The 18,892-nt window shown below is 39.5% G+C and overlaps 1 protein-coding gene across 1 annotated transcript; it reads right to left on the bottom strand.

Moving 5' to 3' along the window:
- Positions 1 to 875: 875 nt before the first annotated feature.
- LOC140518719 (serine protease inhibitor Kazal-type 1-like) lies at positions 876 to 18,373 on the bottom strand. The gene is made up of 4 exons (XM_072631071.1): positions 18,198 to 18,373; positions 8,542 to 8,573; positions 5,011 to 5,114; positions 876 to 999 (listed from the first exon to the last, which is right to left on the bottom strand). Exons 1-4 carry the CDS (start codon positions 18,250 to 18,252, stop codon positions 954 to 956), a joined length of 237 nt encoding a protein of 78 aa, XP_072487172.1. The 5' UTR covers positions 18,253 to 18,373; the 3' UTR covers positions 876 to 953.
- Positions 18,374 to 18,892: the final 519 nt, after the last annotated feature.

Genomic DNA, 18,892 nt, shown 5'->3' with positions numbered 1-18,892 from the left:
TTGTGAAACTCATGTAGGAAAAATCACCCATTTCCTTCAATCACAGTATCTTTATTGACATGGTGGTATGATGGAAAGATTAATGGTTCTGCATACTACTTGTGTGATCTTGGGCAAATCACTGAACCTCTCTGATTTTCCATTTATAAAATACCCAGGTAACTTAAAATGACAGGATTTGAATAAATGGTCTACAAGCTTCCTTCCAATTCTAAACTACAAGGATTCTGTGATCTCCCCATCCTGCAGGCTGTGGCTTTGAAAGGCAATGTAATGCCCTGGAAGGAACCTTGGATTGGCAGTCAGAATACCGAAAAGCTGTATTCCAATCCTGACTCTGTCATTAACTGGCTCTTTGACTTTGGGCAAGCCACTTCTCCTTTCTGACTCCAGAATTCTTACATATAAAATGATGATGGGAATATTTATGTTGCACAGAGAGTTTTAATGAGTGCTGAATGGCATAAATTGCTCTAAATATCTTTATTACTACAAAGCCCTATAAAAATTTAAGCAACTGTAGTGATTCTAGCCCTGTTCCTAACCCCTCCTTCAGATCTTATCCATTCTTTCCAGTCTTCTTTTTTAAATCAGAGACATGATGTTATCAGTGTATGAAACTTCTGATGAATGGCTCTTTTTACCAGTTCTAGCAAGCATTCTCTCTGGATTTTATAATCTTGGAGTGTTTCCTGGGGGACTGAGAGGTGATGTATCACACAGAGAGGAAGGATCAGGAGCAGGACTTGAACCCACATAAGAAAAAGGGTGAGGGGCAGGATTTAAACTGATCCAAAGATCAGTCTTCTATCCACAATGCCACACTTTCTCCAACATATTTTTGTTTTCATGAGATATCACATAAATGGAAGGAATCAATCTTATGCATTTATTAAAGAATCAGGTTGGCTGGCCTGATATTGTTCCACTGAGACCCAGGATATTTTGGTTCCTCAACAAGTTCCAATTTTTCGGATCCGGACAGGAACAGCTCTGTTCCTACGGAAGAAATGAAAAGATAGAGCACTCTAAGTCACCACTATTACAAAAATCTAGACCTTGAAGCAGGAAAGAAAATTCTGCTCAGAAAGTCATTTTTAGTACAACGACAAGATAGAACATTAGAGGAGCAAGGAACCTTAAAACACAGAATGTAGAAGTTGGAAGGGGTCTTAGAACAAAGAGCATCAAAATTCATGGATGGCCAGATTATTTTTGTCAGTAACATCTAGTTTTGTACCCAAATCTGCCTCTTGGAAATTTCTGCTCATTGCTTCTTCTTTCAGCCTTTTGGGGCTAAGCAGAACAAAGTACATTCTTCCTATCTCAACTATCCTTCCCATATTGAAAGGTAGCAATTAATATCCCCTCCTTTATTCTTTTCTTCCCACCCTGATTCATTTTCTGTTCTCTGAGTTAAAGATATCTAGAACTTTCCAACTTCATCTTATTGGCTGATCTTTTTTTTTTTTTCTATGCTAGGAAGCACAGTACATAGAGGCTGGGGTTTGGAATGCCTGAGTTCATATTCAACCTCAGGCACTCACTAGCTGTGTGAGGCAAGTCACTTAATTTCTGTTTGCCTCAGTTTCCTTATCTTCAAAATGAATAATTTTAGCATTTCCCTCCCAAGGATTTTGTGAGGATGAAATGAGAATAATTAGAAAATACTTAGCATATGTCCTTGCACATTGTGTTACATAAATGTTACCTATTAATATTTTTAAGTACTTCAGGGTCTCTCCATTCTTCCTGTTCTCTCTTTCCTCAGGATTCTGAGTTCCCACATGAATTAAATCTACTGCTATGCTAGCACTCTGCTCCCCTTCAGTTTAATCACTTGATTTGTTGCTTCTGCCCTGTGTACTATCTACTTTATTTTAAAAAGAAAAATGTTACATTTAAAATTTGCTTAGGGACTACATACATTACTTACTTTTGATACATTATCTATCATAACATTTTTTATCACCCTGAATTTGGACAATCAGTCTAGTCAGGAAAAGTTTAACTAAGCTTTCTTAACTTGGATTCTGGAAACTATATTTTCTCAGTATTTTGTTGGCTATTTTGATTTCCTTTTTTAATCCAATATCCTTTGTTTTATGCCTTTAAAAACATGATTCTGAGAAGGATTCTACCAGATTGCCAAAGGGATGCAAGACATAAAAGAAATGAAGATTCCATGATTCAGGCCTTTACCCAGAGCTTCTCTAAAGGTTTTAATCAATAGGAAATATATATGTTTAAGGTGTAGGTACATTTTAAGGTTTGTGTTCTAAGGTCATTTGTAGCTCTGACATTCTGTGTTCTACGAATTTATGATTTTTACCTTGAAACCTGGTGGATTTTCCAAAATCAAGGATACTTTTTTCATTGTCCCCCTTAAGGCATAAAGATGTACGTTCATGTCAACAACTTAGGCAGACCATGGGAAATTACCAAACGATTCCAAGTTCCCCTTAGTAAAGTTTGTGAATGGCATGAAACCATCAGTCACTTGAAATGTCTCAAAGATACCAAGCCAGGCCCAGGAAATGGGGGTTCTTCATAATCCCTCATAAGAGACATAAGTCTGGGATCAACATCAGGCTTGGATAGTTCCCTACTGTCACAGTCCACAGTAAGGAGGAGGCCTCTGATGGGGTACAAAGATGTAGTAAAACTGCAGGATAATTTGGAAATGTGTGCTATGCCAGAAAGAAATTTAGATCTTAAACCTCAATCTCAAACTCAGCTGTCAGAGTCTGAAGTTTCACTGTGCGCTGTCCTCCCTTGGTCTTTCATCAAGCTGTTCCTTTGGTATGGAAGGTCCTCCCCTTTCCTTAAGTGGGTCCAAATTATATTCAGCCTTCAATATTGATCTTCTCCACTTCCCTTCCTCCCTTCCTTCCAGCTCACTGACATCTTCCTCCTTTATGCTCCTTTGTTGTTACTGTTGTCTTTCATTCATTTCATTCATGTCCCACTCTTCATGATTGCACTTGGGCTTGTCTGAGCAGAGATACAGATCCTCTTTGAGAACAAAGGACAAACAACAACTAGAGTGGTTTGAAATTTCCTTCCTCAGCTCATTTTACAAATGACAAAACTGAGGCAAACAGGGTTAAGGTATTTCCCCAGAGACAAGTAGCTAGTCTGAGGCCAAGTTTGGTAGCCCTTAGGGAAGAGCAGTTACCTGCAAATTGTGGATCAGGTTTGCATGATCTTTTGCTAATCATCTGTGTGATCTTGGGCAAGAAAATTATCTTCCCAGGAATTCCGTTTCCTTTTCTTTAAAATATAATAGCTGTTCTGCATAGTCTATAAGGTCTCTTCTAGATCTGGTATTCCATATTTTGAGGAGGTTTTCACAATCAATTTAATTCAATTTAGCAAGTACTTAGCAAGTACCCTAGCTGTGTGCTAAATACTAGGGACAAAAAAAAAAAAAACCCAAATAAGCTCAGAAATAAAACAATTGTTACTCTCAAGGAGCTTAATCTATTTGAGTAAAATACAAGATGTATGCTCAGTAAGAACAAAATAATTGGTTGGAGGATTGAGCAGAATAACTCAACAGCTGGCAAGATTGGAGAAAATCACCTATTTCATGTAGTAGGTGATAACTGAAAAAGAACCTTGATGAAGCTAGGGAGTCCCAGAGGCAGAGATGTGCAGGGATGGCATATCAGGCATAAGGTACATCCTATGTAAAGGAACAAAGGGAGGAGGTAGAATTTCATGTGTAAGGAATAGCAAGTAAATCAGTTTGCCTGAGACTGGATGTATGAAGGAGATTAACTCATAATGAATCCATGAATATATACTATGTAATTTAGCCCTTCTGTTTGTTTTATTATTTCAAATGTATGTGTCTGGTGTCCTCAGCCAGAGTAATGAGAACCCTTGAAGAAAAGGAATATACCAAATGTTGACCAGGGAATATGGTGGTAGAGGGGAATCAGAGTATAGATCCAAGAGCTTTGACTTGGAGGCCATGCCCTAACTTTTAGACCCTTAACCTTTGCATAAGCATCCCCTCTAGGTAATATATGTGGAGATACTGATAAGAAGATTATAGAACACAAAGCTCTAGCTCTAGATAGGAGTTCAGGCAAGGGCACTTAAAGACCTTCTGGTCCAAGTCCTCCATCTGACAGAAAAGGAAATGGAGACTTACACAGGTGAGGTGACCTGCCTGAGATGATGAAGCAAGTGAGTAGCTGAGTTAGGACTAGATCCTGAGTTTCCTGGCTCCAAGAGCAGGAGTGTTCCCCTTCTCCCTCCATGTTGTAAAATGCCCTCAAGGGAACTCTTTAGGAGAGACTCCTCACTGTCCACTGTACTCTTCCTCGACCTCATTTTAGTGGTGATTCAATTTACGTTATTTCCACTCCTCTCTCACTGTCCATTGACCCACCTAATTACATGGAACTTGTTCACATCTAGTCAGATATAATTAATTAGAGACATCATTGTATGGTAGAAAGAACACTGGATTAGGCGCCAGCATATCTTGGCTTGAATTCCATTTCTGTAACTTATTACCTGGCAGGTCTTGGGAAAGTCAGCACCCTCTCCTTCGTGGTCTTTGTCAAATGAAGGTTTTTGAAGTAGATCAGGGTGTTTTTTGGTCTTGTTTTCTAAAATGTGTGTGTGTATGTGTGTATGAGAGAGAGAGAGAGAGAGAGAGAGAGAGAGAGAGAGAGAGAGAGAGAGAGAGATTTTTTGGAGTTTGGCAAAACTGATAGACCCGTTTTCAGCTTGTTGCCTCCTTTGATAATTAAAAGAAATGAAAAAGTTCAGTGTAAGAATTGTGAAAATAAAGATATAATATTTCTTCCCATCGAAGTTCAGGGACCCTATGAAGTTTTTCCCTTGGTCTATTGTCAGGGGATAACCCTGAAGACCCTCAGTTAAGAACAAGACTAGATGACTAGATGAACTCTGAGGTTCTCTCAAGTTCTAGGAAGTGAGCACATTGAGCTTTAAAATGTTAACTCTAAAGAAAGTCGTGGTGGTACTTACTTATTTTCCTGACACAGCTCACATTCATTGTTATAAGTCTTTCCATCAGTTCCACAGACAGGCCAATAGATTCTGAAGCATCCTGGGGTAGTATTGCACTTAGCCTAGAAGAGTAATAAAGCAGATCGATTCTCCTACTATATCCCACACACCCAGATACTCAGAGCTTCAGTGCTGGGATCCAGCCATTCAGTCAATGAACATTTATTAATTACCTATTATGTTCCAGGCATTATACTCAACACTGAAGATGCAAAGCAAAGTAAAACACTGTCTCTGCCATCTACGGGTAGGGAAACAAGATTGCTTGTTGGTGGCAAGACTGCCATCAACAATCTAATGTGGGGGTAAACTTACAAACAATTATATACAGCTTGGTGGAATAGTGCATAGAGTGCAAGGCCTGGCATCAGGAATACTTGAGTTCAAATTCAACCTCCAATACTTACTAACTGTGTAACTCTGGGCAAGTCACAACTCTGCCTCAGTATCTTCATTGGTAAAATGAGGTGGAGAAAGAAATAGTAAACCACTCCAGTATCTTTGCCAAGAAAACCCACAAAAGGAGTCACGAAGAGTTGGACATTACTGAAAATGACTCAACAAGAATAACAACAAGAAATTATTACTATACATAGGAAAAATTGGAAATTTATCCTTATCAACTAAGGGAAGGTAATAGAATTAAGGGGGATAGGGAGAGGCTTCCTGTAGAAGATGGGATTTTAGCTGGGCCAGTATTTAACAAGGAATCCCCTGTCTAGTGTACCTGCCAAAAATTCATCCAACGTTGACTTGAATACCTCTACTTTGCTCATGGATTCCCTCAGGAAAGCCCATCCACTCATACAAGGCTGCCTTGAAGGATCTGTTGTGGAGTTTCTCTGACAACAGATGATCACCACAGTTAAGTCAGTAGAGTTCCTTGCCTATGGGATGTTTCCTGTTGAGCAATACCTCCAAACTGGTCTACCTGGTGATCCCCAGGCTCTATATTTCCTTTCCTAGAACCTCTGTATTTTTGTAAAGACTGCTCTCAGGGCCTGAAATGTCCTCCTTTCTCACCCCTTTTGGCATCCCTCCATCCCTTCATGGCTCAACTCAGTTAGGATCTTCCACATGAGGCTGTTCTTGATCTCTCCTTACTAGTGCCCCTCTTCTTCCTGAAGTTACTTTGCACTCACTTTGAATGGATTCTGGAGGTACTTATCTGTGTAAGGTAGAATATAAACTCTTTGAAGGCAGGGACTGTTTTTATTTTCATCATTATATCCCCATGGCCTAGCACACGATTTGACCCCTTTTTAAGGGACAGAGGTGGGAGGGACTTGTGATTTCATTAGTACGTGGAATTCTTGGTGAGGAAACACCTTTATCCTTACAGATCTGTAACTATTCTGGAATAGTTAATTATAATCTTAGTTTCCTGGGGTTACCTCGTGATTAAGTGACTTATTCAGAGTCACATAGTAAGTGCCAGATCTTCCTAACTCCAAGGCCTGCTCTCTGTCCATATGTTGTATTTCGTCCTACCCACCACATACAAAGTATTTAATAAATGCTTGTTGAGTTGAATTGTTGGGGCTATATGAAGAATCACATGACTTCAGTTCATGTCTCAGTCTGGCCCTGTGACTTTGGACAAGTCACTTGGCAGAATGATGGAATCTCAGAGTGGGAAGGAATCTCAGAAGAGAAACAGTTCAATAATGTGTAGAAGGAAATCTCCCCTACAATATTTCAGAAGGGCTTGTCCAGCCTCTGCTGAAATGCTTCCATTGATGGAGAGCTCTCTACCTACCAAAGCAGACTACTTCACTTTGAGACAGTTTTAATTATCAATTTCCCCTGTCTTAGTCTGAGCCAAAAATCTGCCTCTTTGTACATACCTTTCATTAATCTTACTTCAGCTTCCTGGGGCTGAGCAAAAACAGGTGAATCAGTCTGTACATGACGCTTTTCAGCAGTCCTATTTCTTTTAAATGTACCCTTCCCCCAGGCTAAGACTCACAATTTCTTTAAATTGCCTTCTTAAGGCATTATCTTCTGTCCCATCACCAGCCTCACTCATGCTTTCCATGTTTCCTGCAGTTTAGCAAGGCCCTTCTTAATACATGTTGCCCATAATGGAATATAATAAATACTGTAGGCAGGGTCTGACCAGATCAGAACATCATAGGATTATCAAGTCTCTTATTCTGAACATAATGCCTCTTAATGTAACTTAGAATCACATTAGTATAAATTCCTGGGGCTTTAGTTCCCTAACCATATATGAAAGGGTTGGACCAAGTCAGCTGTCATGTCCTTTCCCAATAATAGTCAAGCACTCTCCCTGTTTGGGCCTCGGTTTCCTTTCTTTGTAAAATGGGAGAAATAATTCTTGGTTTCACTCCCCTGGAAAACTTTTGTGAGGTTCAAATGAGAGAATATGTACCAATCACATTGAAAAGTATAAAACACTACGGAAATAGAGACTTTGAGTGGCAGCTATCCCATGATCACCCACAGGTGATATGCTCTAGGGGAGGAGGTGATCATGGGGTAGTTTCCACTCCAAGTCCCCATTCTGTAGTATTTTATGCTTTGTAATGTGATTGACATGTAATCTCTCATTTCAACCTTACACAAGTCTTTCAGGGGAGTGAAAGCAAAAGTTATTTCCCCTAGTTTAACAGAAAAGGAAACTAAGACCCAAAGAACAGGTCAGTGGAGAGAAGTCTGCTGCTCATTACTTATAGCTGATACAGAGCAATGCCCCCTGGCAATTCTCTGGGTTCAATCGAATGAGAGTCCCTATCCCTTTCAGAGAATCTTTTCCATCTATTTCTGTTTACTTCTTTTTTTTAACCAACAACCAGATTTTCACAATCTTAAAAAAACACAGAAATGATCATTGACAAGAGAAACAAAACAATCACTGAAGTTTGCTTCATTACATAGAATGTCATTGAGGCTTACAATAAGAGACTTAAAAGAGGTCTCAGAAGAAATAATGTAGAACACAGAGCTATAAGAGACTACAGAACAAAGAACACAGAACATTAGAGCTAGAAGCCTGCTTAGAATGTAGAACATAGAACACAGTGTATCAGAGCTAGAAGGGAGAACATAGAGAACATGGAATGTCATACACAGACCACAAAATGTCAGTGCTGGAAGGGATATACAGAATGTCGGAGCCAGAAGGGATCTCAGCACCCAGATCCTAGAATGTTGGAACATAGAACTTGGCAGATAGAGCTGGAAAGGAGCCCAGAACATAGGACATGGAATGTCAGAGCTGGAAGGGACCTCAGAATGCAGAACACATGGAATATCAGAGATCACTTTGTCCCATCTCTTCATTTAACTGTGAAGGAAGCTGAGATCCAGAAAGAGGAAGGAACTGTTGATCTTGGTAAAACCATGGTGCCATTCTGGTGCTGAAGGCCATTGGGTGCTGAACACTGAATGGATTGTGGGAGTCAATGGTCCCTTCATCATGGCATGGGAAATGTGTTAAAATGATAAAGTAGAAGCTCTTCTTACCTCTCGGCCTTCGTCTTCAGCTTGTGTAGTATCTAGGAAACAAATTTTCAAAGGGTTAGGTTTGTCTTGTCTGTTAGACAGACACTTTGTGGATGAGGGAGGGAGAGTAAGGGAACCAGATGAGTCTGAATTACAGCCCCAGCCTCTCAACCCACTGCTCAGCTTGCTAGATGCTGTCACGCTGGTCTTCTAAGAAATCCCAGTCCACTGAAATGGGACAGAATTAGACAAAAGTCCAATTAACTGAACAAAGATGCAGGTATTTTTCTATTCATTATTTCACTTGCAAATCCTAAACTCTGGCAACTCCTTACTGTGCTACTCAATCACTGTGTGACCTTGAACCAGTCTTTTTCCATCATTGTATTTCACTTTCCTTTCAGTTAAACTAGATAATCTAAAGGTTCCCCTCCAATTCTGTCATAGCATGCTTCATGTTCGAAGGTCACTTTCAGCTTTAACAGTCTGTGTTCTACATCCTATGTTCTATATTTTAATTTAATCAAGGTTAATTGACATGCCACAGTGCTGGAGAAGCTAGAGTGGGGTACAAAGATAAATGAGAGGAGAGAAATTTTCATGAGAAAAGGTATATATATGTGTATATATACATATATACACATATGTATACATATACACATATGTGCATGTGTGTGTATATACATAATATACACATATAAACATATACATATAAATATATATATATAAATATATGACAAATAAAGATAAGACAATGCAAAATCTGATAAGTACTGTGGGAAAGGCCAAGACTTCTTGGAGGAATGTGAGTTCGGTACTGGTATTTTGACAGGTAGACATAGGAAGGCAGGGGATTTCAAGCAAAGAAAACTGAGTCATCATAAAAATGAGAAGGTGCTTGGTGTGGTTAGATATTCACCACTCTCTCAAATCTTCTGACTGTTAAATTCAATTTTCTCAGTCTTTATGCCTCTTGGTTTCTTTCTGAAACTTTCAACCATGTTGACCACTCCAGTATCCTAGGCATTCTCTCCCCTCTGGGTTTCCATAGCATTGCTCTCTCCTGGTTTTCCTCCTTCTTGCTTGAAAGCTCCATCACAATCTGCTTTGTTGTTTCATCATACATATCTTGTGAAATCTTTGCATGGGCATACTCCAGGGTGTTGTCTTGGGTTCTCCTCTCAACATTCTCTCAGTGACTTGACCAGCTTCCATTGGTTCAACATCATGTCTTTGCAGATGACTCTGAAAGCTATATAGCCAGCCATCCTGTGTCTCCTGAGTTCTAATTGTACATCATGGATTGTTTATTGGACACACCTTATCCTGGATATTCCACAGGCATCCTCAATCTCAGCATGTTCAAAATGAAAACTCATCATATTCTCCCCCAAACCTACCCTCCCTCCTACTGTCCCTGTTTCTATTAAGGTACCACTATACTTAGTGGCAGCTAGATTTATAACCTGAGAGCCATCCTAGACTTTCTTTTTTAAAACCATTGATTTAATCTATATAATTATATAGTCTGCTTTTTTGCCTGATCATAAATTTTCATAATTAAGCCACTAGTTACACTCTTAGGGAATGACCTGAGCAAGTCTATCTATGTAAAAATGTGATGTGTCATAAGCTTTCACTGTCCTTTTTTGGGGGTTACTTTCAGTTGTACTGATACAGTCACCTCATCTGAAAGTACAGGCAACCTATCACATATATAGCATCTCTCTCCCTTGCCCACTTTCCTACTAAAAACAAAACAGAATAGAAATCTAATATTTCTTCTTCATATCCCCTCATTGGAAAAAAATGAAAAAATTGTAATAAATATGCATAAACAAAATACCCCCCCCCCCAAAGACTATACATACAAATATATATCTTATTCTATCCACTAAATCCATGCACTCTATGTAACGGATAGGATGTTTCATCATTTCAAGGGATCTACCTCTGTCATTCTCTAAATCTATATCCAAGTCAGTAAAATGAATAATTCTGAAAGATTGTCTTTCTTCCCCTTTTCTAGATGACTTATAAAATGAGTTACATCTTAGTCAGACTCTGTATGCTCTCCTTCTTGGACCCCTCCCCCAGGTTTTGAGAACTGCAAAGATTACTGCATTTTGAGATGGAAGAATTTGACTTCAGTCTTGACCCCGCCAGCCCCTCTTTTGTGGGATATTGGAAGAATTCTCTCCAACTCCCAGTTTCCTAATTTGTACAATAGTAATAATGTTACTTAAGCTACCTGCTTTGTAGAGCTGTTGTAAATAAAATGTTTTACAAATAAAGACATTCCTTCATAGGATTATAGGCACAGAGCTGGAAAGGATCTCAGAGACATCTAATCTAACTTACTGATTTTGAAGATGAAATAACTGAGACCCAAGATTACACAGGTAATAAATGGAAGGTTTGAATGCCAGTGCTCTTATCTAAATCTGAGTTGTTATTCTTGGCTGTCTGCACTAAAACCTTCTTCTGTTGACTCGTTGAGGAATGAAATAGAATTGAAGTTCTTGAAGGCTATGTTAGAAGAGCACAAATTTTGGGAGGTCCTTTCAAGCTAGTAATGCTGTAATCTCAGAAGATATGTTGGCACTCTGAGCAATCAACCTAGTTAATTGTAGAAATGCTTATCACTAGAAGGATGGTTCCTAGAGGATGCACATTTTGGCCAAACTAAGTCATGAAAAAGTCTAGTACATTGTTGGTTGTTTGGTGGGGGAAAGAATGGGGCAGCATACTTTCTCTGGAGAAGAGAGAATTCATATAAAAGAAATCTAAGATCTCTGGAAATCTTAAAGTAATTATCTCCTGAGATCTGCTGACAGTTATTTTCCATTGTAAGACAATCACCTTTCTATCTGGCTTACTGTGTTTCTCAGGGGTTTGAAAAGGATTCCCCGAAAAGATAACTCAGCTGAGAGAAAATAACCCCAATTCCTGGACAGAACAGGAGAAATCCAAAGCCTTTGTCATTTGTTATTCACCTGAAGTAGGATTTAAATGCTTTCAAGGCAGAGTAATTGGTGGAAGAAGACCCAGGCTTCAGTCCTGGCTCTGTCTTGAGCTTTATGATCTGCACTTGGCCACTTGGAAAATGAACATAGCAACCTGTGTTCTATTTATTTCAAAGGGGCTATGATGGGCCACTGATTAGATAGTAGGTACAAACATGCTTGAGAAAGTATTCAGTAGTGAATGAATACAGAGTATGATGTAAATACAAATACAAAGTATTATTTAACAAACATTTCTTCTATTATACTTTTCTTGAGAATGTATCACTTGGAAGGCAGGGTAGGGGAGCTGAAAACAAGACTGGAAGTAGAATTAGAGACCTAGGGTTGAAGTTTGGCTCTAAAACTGAATAGCTGTGTTGTCATGGGCAGGTCACTTTTCTTTCTCCTAAGACTCAGTTTTGTCTTTTGTAACCTGAGCAAAATAACTGTCTCACAGGGTTGTTCGATCAAACAATAAGTATTTCTTCAGTGCCTATTACATATTAGGAACTACTTGAAATACTGCAGATAGAAAGACAAGCTCTCTCTGCTCTCAAAGAACTTGTGTTTAAATGGTTGACACAATTTATACATGCAGAGGTTTATAAAGGACATATAAATCAGAGGTACTCTAATCTTACATGGGAAGGTATTAATTGTTGATGAGATCAGGACAGACTTCAGCAGAAAGTGACTGAATCTTGAAGGAAACCAGGGGTTGCAAGAGATAGAAGTGAGAGAGAACATTCCAGATATAATGAACAGCCAGGCAAAGGGATGGAAAAGGGAGATGCAGTGTCTGGAGTGAGAAGAAGCAGAGAGTCCAATGTGGATGAATTGTAGAGCATGTGGAGGGGAGTGATGTAGAGATTGGAGAAGCAAGGAGGGGACAATTTGTGATGAGCTATAAATGGAGGGGGCAAAGGAGTCTAATATTTGACCCCGGAGATGATCGAAAACCACTACAGCTTGAAAAATTCCTTGGGTGGCAGAGTAAAATGGTTAGATCTGTGCTTTAGGGAAATCATTTCAGTAGCTGTATTGGGGAAGGACTGGAGAGATGAGAGACTGGAGACCAATAGGAGGAGCAAATATTGCAATAGTCAAGGTTGAAAAGGGATAAGAATTTAAATGAGGGTGGTGACTGTGTAAGTGCAGAGCAAGGTGTGTGGTCCTGACTGGGCAAAAACCATAATACACAGTAAGAAAGGAAAAGCTTTTATACTTTGTGAAATGTGGAAGCCCAGACCTGGTGACCTGTTAAAAATAACTTAGGTATTGAATCGAAATTTAGACCCTGAGTCATAACTTAGATATTGTGACTGATGAAAGCAGTAACACAGACACAGTGATCAGTTCATGTCCAGTACATGACCAGGACACAATGCTGTGTTTGGGCATTTAACCATCTACACTGGCCTAATGCCCAACTTTGGAAATGAGCTTATTACTAAGCGGAAGTCCAAAATATCCACCAATCAGCAAAGGTGTACTCTATGGCTCTACTTCCCTTTGTTTGACTTATATAATTGACACTGGAATTTCCTGGGTTTTTGCAGGGGTCTAACCTGTGGTCTGACCACTGCACCTGACTGAAGATCATTAACTTCTGGCAGGGCTCCATCATACTGCCCATAATGTAAATAACTCAATTGATTAAACTTCTATCTGCAAACAATTTTGAGCTCCTTGACCTCTTCCTTTGATATCAAATTTGTCCCAGAGCTTGGGAGTGTGTGTGAGATACAAGATTCCCTAGGTGGGGGGATTCTGGATCTTACACAGGGTATGTTAAGGAACTAGAAAGTACAAACATTGGTACTGGATACATAAGTTTAGCAGGATCGAAAATTTGAATGCCACACCAAGGTTGTGAATTTAGGTAATTAAATAGTTAAACTAAATGGTTTAGGATGGGGATTTTTTTGGACAGTAATAGGAATATTTGGAAGGGTGATGTGTTTGGGGGAAAGATACTTTCTTTGGACATCCTGAATTTCTGGGATATCCATTTTGAAAAACCAGTAAGTAGTTGGTGATATATAACTGCAACTCAAGAGAGAGAGTCAAGGCTATATATATATATATATATATATATATATATATATATATATATACTACTCATCTGCTTAGAGTTGATAATTAAACCTACAAGGACTGAAAAGGTGACCATGTGAGAGAGCATAGTGGGAAAAGAGAAGAGGTGCAATATCAGGGTCTTGGGGATGAGCCTACACATGGCAAGTATGACACTGATAGTGATCTAGCAAAGGAGGCTGAGGAGCAGTCAGATGGGTAGGAGGAGACCCAAGAGAGAGCAGTATCATGAAAATCCAGAGAGAAATGGGTGATTAACACTTTTGTTTGTTTCACATTTTAAGAAGGATGAGGATTAAGGAAAAGCTAATAGATATGGCAAGAAAGATACCATAGGCAACTTTAGAGAAAACAGTCTCATTTGAGTGATTCAGTCAGAAGTGAAACTTTAGAGGGTTTTCCAGAGAGAGAATGGGGAAAGAAAGTGGAGGTATGAACTGGATATAGCTTTTTCAAAGAGTTTGGCTGAGAGAAGAAAAACGAGGAAAGCAGTAAGTGGGAATGATCTAGAGAAGATTTTTTCTTTTGAAGATCAAGGGAGGCTTGGGTAGCTTTGTAAGCAGAGAATCACAGAATTTTAGAACTGAAAGACACTTCATTAGAAATCCAGTCCAACCCCTACATAAGAAAGAATACCTATAATAACATATATGACAGGTGGTCATCCTGCTTGAAGACTTCCAAAACTTCCACCATGTCTTGAGACACGTCATTCCACTTTTGGACAGATTTCATTGTTAGGAAATTTTTCCTTTCATCATGTCTAAATTTTCCTCTTTTCAATCTTCCATCACTGCTCCAGGTTGTGCTGCAAGGTCTGGAGACAGATATAGATCAAATAGCCAAGACCAAGCCTGTTTTCCAGGACACCACTATGAAAAAGCAACATTCAACTAGGCTATCTCCTAGAATCAGAGCATTCTTTAAGTCTCAAATCAGGGAATCTTAGAATTCTAAAAATCATTGGATCTTAAGATCAAGATTCTAAGAAACTGCATTGTTGAATAGTAGAATATTAAATTTGAGTTTCTATTCAATCCTATAATAGTGGGAAGGGACCTGGAAGCCAGACCATATGAGGATTTAGTGAAAGAAAATGACAATGTTTACCCTGGAGAAGAAAAGATATTTTAGTGACACAATGAAAAGATGTTTACCTTGGAAGCAATCTCAGGTGCTATCCCATCTTATGAGCACTTGAACAAGAATAAAACCTAGAAAAAACCCAGCAACTAGTCTTCTGATTTTATTCGAACACCTTCTGTCATTGGGAAAAGTTTGCTAATTGTTAGGGAATGAGTCTAAACAGGATATTAATGGATGGAAGGAGCTTCTTCCACAGCAGCCTGTTTCATTGTTGGATCACTAAATTTTAGTAAATTTTCCCCAATGGCAAACATTTTCCTCTTTGTCACTTCTACCTATTGCTCCTAATTCCACCCTCTTGAACCGAGCAGGAGAAGGCTCATCCTTTTTACCTGATAACCTTTCAAATACTTGAAGACAGCTATCATGTGCTTCCTAAATCTTCTCTTCTCCAGGTTAAACATGCCCAGTTCAATTTAAGAATCCTCATATGTCATATCTATCTTAGTCATGATATCACTGTATTAGTTTATCTTTTTTGTACTTTCTCCAACTTATCAACGTTCCTCCTTAAATGTAGCATCTAGTACTGCAGACTTGCAGAATTTGACAGTAGATAGTGGCCAAAATTAAATTAGGCTAAACTTCTTCTGGCCACAGATAGGTTTTTAGAAGCTCACTTTCCAAGTAAAGGTATGACAATGGCTAGTTGCCACAGATCACCAGAGAAACAGGAAAGACTGTGCTGTGGAGACCTACCCACCAAATTACATGAGAGGCACAAGAGTGATGAGTGGATGCTGGGTTAAGCAGAGCATGGACAAAACACCCATTACATCTTTACTTTCTTCCACATGCTCAACATTCTTCATGGGCTGGCCAAAATCCTTCGGTGGGTCATAAGCTGCCTGCAGGCCATATGTGATGGAATTATAACCCCCCTAGATTGAAAACGTTGTTCTCTGAATGAAGCCTAAGGAAGCATTAACTTGGTTTGAGCCACTACACTAGACAGTTGATCCATATTGAGCTAGTCCACTAACACCCTAACATCTTAAAGATGAACTGTAGTAGGCTAGTTACACTCTCATCTTGTACTTCTGAGGCTGATTTTTTGAACCCAAATGTAAAATTTTACTTATAAGCTTCTTAAAATTTTATCTAATTAGATTTGGCTTAATATTCTATCCTGTCAATAACTTTTTGAATCCTGTCACTCAGTGTGTGCTTGCTCTCCCTCCTGACTTTGTTCTCATCAGAAAATTTGAAAATCATGCCATCTTTACCTCTTTCAAAGTCACTGATGAATTATGAACCAGTGAAGATAAAGCAGAGGTGCCTAAAGCCCCCCACTAGGGACCTCTTTCCAAGTGAGTTGCTATTCAAACATAATTGATTGGAGTGACCTGATGCAATCAGCAGTATGATGGATTTGGAGTCAAGGGACCCATCTTCAAATTGTGGCTCTGCCCTTTGCTATTTTTTCGATGGGTGACAGGTCATTTAGACTCTCTAGCCATGTGCCCTTCCCCTTTCCTCCTTTGTAAAATGAAGACATTGAATTGATGACCTCCAAGTCTCTTCTAGCTCTAAATGTATGATTCTGTGAGGTTTTTTGCCTTTCTTAAAATAACCCTGAAGTCATTTCCTTCTACTCTTGTGTGGCTTATGATTACCTGTCTTGCCTATAAGAATGATGTGAGATCCGTTGTCAAATATCTTCCTATAATCTAAGGCGGTCTGGATTTTTTATAGTTTCCTGGCTTTGCCAGGTGAATTACACTGTTGAAAAAAGGACTGCGTTTTAGACATGTCTTGTTCTTGAGGGAGCTCTGCTAGTTCTTTGTGGTGGTATATTGTCATGTCAATAAAGAATTATATTTGTTTGGTTTGGCCCCAGAGAGCTGAATGGTGTAGGGTGAGAGGTACAGGGTAACTGTTTGGGATGAATGTAAAAGTTGTCTAACAAGGAAATCTATCCCCAAAATGGAATGGACAACATTGGGAAGCAATGAGATTCTTGTCATTGGCATTTTTCAAGCAGAGGTTGGGTAATTCCTTCCTGGGATAGCTACAGAAAGGACGGCCTGGGAGGGAGGATGGACTCAATGTCCTATACATTTATTGTATATGGTGAGCTTTAGACTTGTTATTTCTTCTGTGGAAGGAGCTCTCACTAAATATACTCCCTCAATCCATACGGGATCTTGCCTGCTCTGAAACTTACAGGGCTAGAGAGTGCCCTTACATTCTCACAGTCAAGAAGATCTAGATTCAAACCCCGACTCAGACACTTAATACCTGGGAAAACTGCCACATTTTTCTCATCTATAAAAATGAGGAAGGTAGGACTTGATGATTTCTAAGATCCCCTTTTGATCCTGTGGTTCTGTAACATTCTTGTGGGTATTAGAATTCTGTTAGAATCTTTGTTAGAAGTTAACAATTGAGTATGTATAAAGTATGTATAAAGTATGTATGTATAAAGTCCTTTCTTCAGAATAATGTCATAAGTGTCATTTCCAACTTATCAATCAGGTAACTGAGGCTCAGAGGGATGAATTAATCTTTCCATTGTTTCAGAGCCAAGATTCCAAGTCAGATAATAGACTTTAAATTGAGAGCTCTTGTAACCAATCTCAGCTAATTCTTTAATCTGTTAAAAAAAACACAAGTAACAGAATGTGGACGCAAGGGAATTGGTTTGGGGATCAGGAAATCTGGGTCCACATCCTGACGCAGTTCGCAGCTCTATGACTTTGAGTGATTCACTTAACTACACTTTCCTCTGTGTAAAATCAATGTAAAAATTTTAAAGTACTTAAAAGTTTTTAGGATCACATTTGTGTCGTACTTAAAATTTTCAAAGCTCTTTACATGTTTATCTCATTATGTCTTCATGACATCCTTGTGAGTTAGTTATCATTATTCCCATTTTAGTATCTAAGGCAGTATTTGACCTCAGGTCTTCCTGAATCCAATTCCTAGCTGTCTCTGTGTGTCCGTCTGTCTCCCTGTCTCTGCCTTTGTCTCTGCCTCTGTGTCTCTGTTTCACTTTCTTTTTCCATAAATGTAAGTCAAAATTCTCATCCAAACTCCTGTCTAGTATAGGAATCCTGTCTGTGATATTCCTATCAATGTCTTTTCTCTAAACCCCATACCCAGGTTCTCATGGATGAGGTCTGTATTCTGGGTCTTATAAATCTGGAGAGATCTAGGTTTAGAGGTGGGTTCTCTCAGCTACTAACTGTGTTCCCAGTTCACCTCTCTGGTGTCTGTTTTCTCTTTAGCAATACAGGGCTAATAAACCTCCTGTTCCCTCCCACACAGCATAATTATGGAAAAAAGCTTGTAGTCTCAGGAGCTCTTTCAAAGCAGCCAAAACTCCCATGAGGATGCAGCTAGAGTCAAATGGACTCTGGATGAAGGGCTGTCTGAGGGCTACTGGCCCCAGTGTGAGGGTGCTGTGCCCAGGGAGGAACTTACCCAAGAAGCAGCACAGAGCCAGGGAGAGGAGCAGGACTATGCCAAGAGGCCTCATGATCCGACTTCTTTACTTCACACTGAGGCTGAAACTGAAAGATTTCAAAGGACAGTAGGTGTCCTGAGTTCACAGGAGCCTGGGAGGCTGCCTTATGTAGGGGCCATGGGCTCCACCTGCTGAATTACATCATGCTCTCAGGTGACCTACTGCCTCATGGAAGCCCTAACCAGACCTCTGTCCTCCTGCCTAACTTGCCTAGAGATGGCTGCTGTCTTTGGCCAGCCCAATCCACCTTCCCTGATCCCACCCAAATCCCAACTTCTGTTCTGTCTCCGTGTACCTAGGTCTGTGGGTGACTTACCTCTTCTTCCCTCATTCTCCCTTCTACTGAACTCACCCTCATTCCCCAACCTTTCCCTCCTTCACCCTCGTGTATCCCCTTCTCCCAGTCTCCCTCTTATGTTTGTGATCCTGTTCTCTCCGCTTGATGTATAGGCAAGCCTCTTTTCATTCGTCCTCCTATATGTGTTTGTATACATGCTTAGAATCTCACCTGGATTGTTTTTGTTCTATACACTCCCTCCTTTTCACCCCCTTCCAGTACGCTTTCATCATTTATGTGTGTGTTTGTTAATGTGTGTGTATATATGTTTGAATCTGTGTGTGTGTGAGTATGACATCTATTTTGGTGAAGTTC

The sequence above is a fragment of the Notamacropus eugenii genome, chromosome 1 (genome assembly GCF_028372415.1).
Source record: "Notamacropus eugenii isolate mMacEug1 chromosome 1, mMacEug1.pri_v2, whole genome shotgun sequence".
NCBI classification, from domain to species: Eukaryota; Metazoa; Chordata; class Mammalia; order Diprotodontia; family Macropodidae; genus Notamacropus; species Notamacropus eugenii.
Note: the sequence above shows the minus strand (reverse complement) of the source record. Positions and strands in the feature narration are given on the sequence as shown.

What these genes read in the sequence shown, in the direction of transcription:
- LOC140518719 (XM_072631071.1), bottom strand. Translation starts at nt 18,252, where the DNA reads ATGAGGCCTCTTGGCATAGTCCTGCTCCTCTCCCTGGCTCTGTGCTGC. An exon ending in GGCTCTGTGCTGCTTCTTGG is followed by an intron (nt 8,574 to 18,197) that starts GTAAGTTCCTCC and finishes TTTGTTTCCTAG; the next exon opens with ATACTACACAAGCTGAAGAC. An exon ending in CTGAAGACGAAGGCCGAGAG is followed by an intron (nt 5,115 to 8,541) that starts GTAAGAAGAGCT and finishes TTACTCTTCTAG; the next exon opens with GCTAAGTGCAATACTACCCC.